We start from the raw sequence: 2,371 nt of genomic DNA, 5'->3' as shown, positions 1-2,371 counted from the left end.
TGTAAGCTAAATATGAGCAGAGTTTACAGAGCTGAAGGTGATGCTGAGCACTGCGGTTTAGCCTTCAGGGGAGGCGAGGGGGCAGCTCCACCACGCGGGTCTCTCTGGGGCCCAGCTGGTGGGGGATTAACAGCTCTGGGGGAGCTGGACACAGGAGGTGGTGTCCTCGGGCCGCTGCTAAAAGCACCTGCTGGAAAACCAGTCATCTCTCTACCACCTCTGGATTTGCTCTTTGGAAAAGAATGGCAGTCAAGTAATGCTGCTCTCTGCGGTGGGGCATTTTGGGGGAGAAAAAGTCTATTTCCTTGACAGCCTTGTTGAAGATGGTGAGAGGGGAACAGGGAAGACGATGACCCTGTGTCACGTGGTTCACTACTGCGCGAGGCAAGGCTGGCTGGTGCTGCACATCCCYGACGGTAACGACCCACACGCAGCCTCGCTGCTGCAGCAGCTGCCCACGGCGCTAACCCAGCCCGTGCTGCTGCATGCAGGGAACGACGTAGGGCAGAGCGTGGAGCACGGCAGGTTGGCCTTGCTTTTCCAAAACGGAGGGGGCTTATGAAGCACAGAGCCCCCAGATAACCCAGAACGTAGCTACAAAGTAGAACAGCACTCACATGCAGGCGTTCGCTCTTTCATCCTGCCCTTAAAATAGAGCAGAATAAGGATACACCTGAACAGACCTCTTCCCCTGCCATCCAACTTATCAAATGACTTTTATTAAACAAAGTGATTGATTTTGGCTTTTAACTTACAGCTCATCTCTGGGTGAAAAACTGCAGGGAACTTATGCAATCGTCCTATAAGAAAGAACGGCTTGATCAGCCTTTGCAAGCCTCTTTCTGGCTAAAGAACTTCAAAATCACAAATGAGCATTTCTTAAAAGAGGTTTGTAGAGGATAGCAGGCTGTCTAGGTTAGTAGCTAAGACCATTTTTCAGAAACTGCATGCGTTATCCTCTCTTACCCTCTTCTACTGCAGATAAAAACGCAACRAAAATACGTGTGGGGCAAACGGGACAGCACTGAGGAGGGCAGACCACTGGGGGAAGTAGTGGAGCAGGTAAGGAAGAATAAATGCTCCCAGAACAAATGCAAGCGAAGAACAATTTTGCTTCTAAAGCCCTCACAGATGTCGTCCTGGGAAGCGGAGGGCATCAATGTCCTCTTCTGTTTGAAGGGTTTAGCGCGAGTGAGGAACGCCAGCGACGCCGTCGGGGTGGTGTTGAAGGAGCTGAAGCAGCAGTGTCGCCTGGGCGCCTTCCGGCTGCTGGTGGCAGTGGACGGAGTCAACGCGCTCTGGGGAAGGACCACGCTGAAGAAAGAAGACAAAAGCCCCGTAAGAAATTCATCCGCTGTGGTGCACAGAAAGGCTGTTTCCAAAGTGATTTAAAGCAGGGGAAAAGGGCTGTATATATCCCAGGTGGAAACCGATAGCGAAAAAAAAGTCATATAGGCTTCTTAGCAAACCTGTTTTCATCAGGTTTCTCCGGAGGAGCTGACACTTGTGCACAATCTGAGGAAGATGATGATGAATGACTGGGTGAGTTCCCATCTGCACCCTCAGGGGCCTCATTCTCAGCATTTCAAGCTCCTGAGTGTGTCACTGGGTGGTCACACACCTGAGGGTATTTCTCATTTAAAGGAGACAAAGCGTGAAAGCTGCACTGTTTTCTTCAGAGAAGAGGAGAATAAAGATGATGCAGCTGTTCTGGGGCTGGGCTCTTGTCTATGTTACTGAGAGGCAACGCTCCTTTGTTTTTCATGAGTCGGGGTGGGGAATCCTGATTGATTTTACCAGTTTAGAAACTGCCTGGGGGCGTTGGCCCTGAAGGAACTCTGAGCTGAAGGGAGAGCCTCAGACATTCAGGGTCCTTCAGTGCTTCCTAAAGAGCACATTGGTCGCTAAACGGCTCTCTGATGGGTTTGTTGCAGAGCGGAGGGGCCATTGTGACCACGCTGAGCCAGACGGGCTCTCTCTTCAAGCCGAGCTCTGCGTATCTGCCCCACGAGCTGCTAGGAAAGGTGAGTGCCGCCCTCTCGCCTCCCCTCCGCCAGGCTGGGCAGCAGAAATAAAAGGAGGAGGAATCCTGCTCCGTGACCCGCTTGCCSGCCTTCCACGGCCCCCAAGCACCGTCCAGGCTTCTCCTCTGGGCCGCCTGGGCTCGGGCCTCTGCCCTGGCACCCGTGGGGCTGCGCAGGCGCCGCCGCCTGCCCCAGAGCCCCCTTCCCTTCGCAGGAGGGTTTCGATGCCCTGGACCCCATGGTGCCCGTGCGCGTGCCCAACTACAGCCCGCGGGAGTTCGAGAGCTGCTACGAGTACTACCTGGAGCGCAGGTGGCTCCAGCACGAGCAAGGTGGGCGCCCGGGCA

The 2,371-nt window shown here is 54.2% G+C and overlaps 1 protein-coding gene across 1 annotated transcript in view; it reads left to right on the top strand.

The window, feature by feature from the left end:
* The first annotated feature begins 434 nt into the window (after positions 1-434).
* LOC112952978 (protein misato homolog 1-like) overlaps positions 435-2,371 on the top strand; it is a 5,599-nt gene continuing 3,662 nt past the window's right edge. The window contains exons 1-6 of the mRNA XM_026045958.1: positions 435-888; positions 982-1,062; positions 1,180-1,338; positions 1,483-1,542; positions 1,935-2,024; positions 2,239-2,356. Coding sequence (XP_025901743.1) covers positions 790-888; positions 982-1,062; positions 1,180-1,338; positions 1,483-1,542; positions 1,935-2,024; positions 2,239-2,356 — 607 coding nt within the window. The 5' untranslated portion in view covers positions 435-789. The remainder of the gene's footprint in view (positions 889-981; positions 1,063-1,179; positions 1,339-1,482; positions 1,543-1,934; positions 2,025-2,238; positions 2,357-2,371) is intronic.

Source organism: Nothoprocta perdicaria, unplaced genomic scaffold (genome assembly GCF_003342845.1).
Source record: "Nothoprocta perdicaria isolate Ctin4 unplaced genomic scaffold, notPer1 scaffold_419, whole genome shotgun sequence".
NCBI classification, from domain to species: Eukaryota; Metazoa; Chordata; class Aves; order Tinamiformes; family Tinamidae; genus Nothoprocta; species Nothoprocta perdicaria.
Note: the sequence above shows the minus strand (reverse complement) of the source record. Positions and strands in the feature narration are given on the sequence as shown.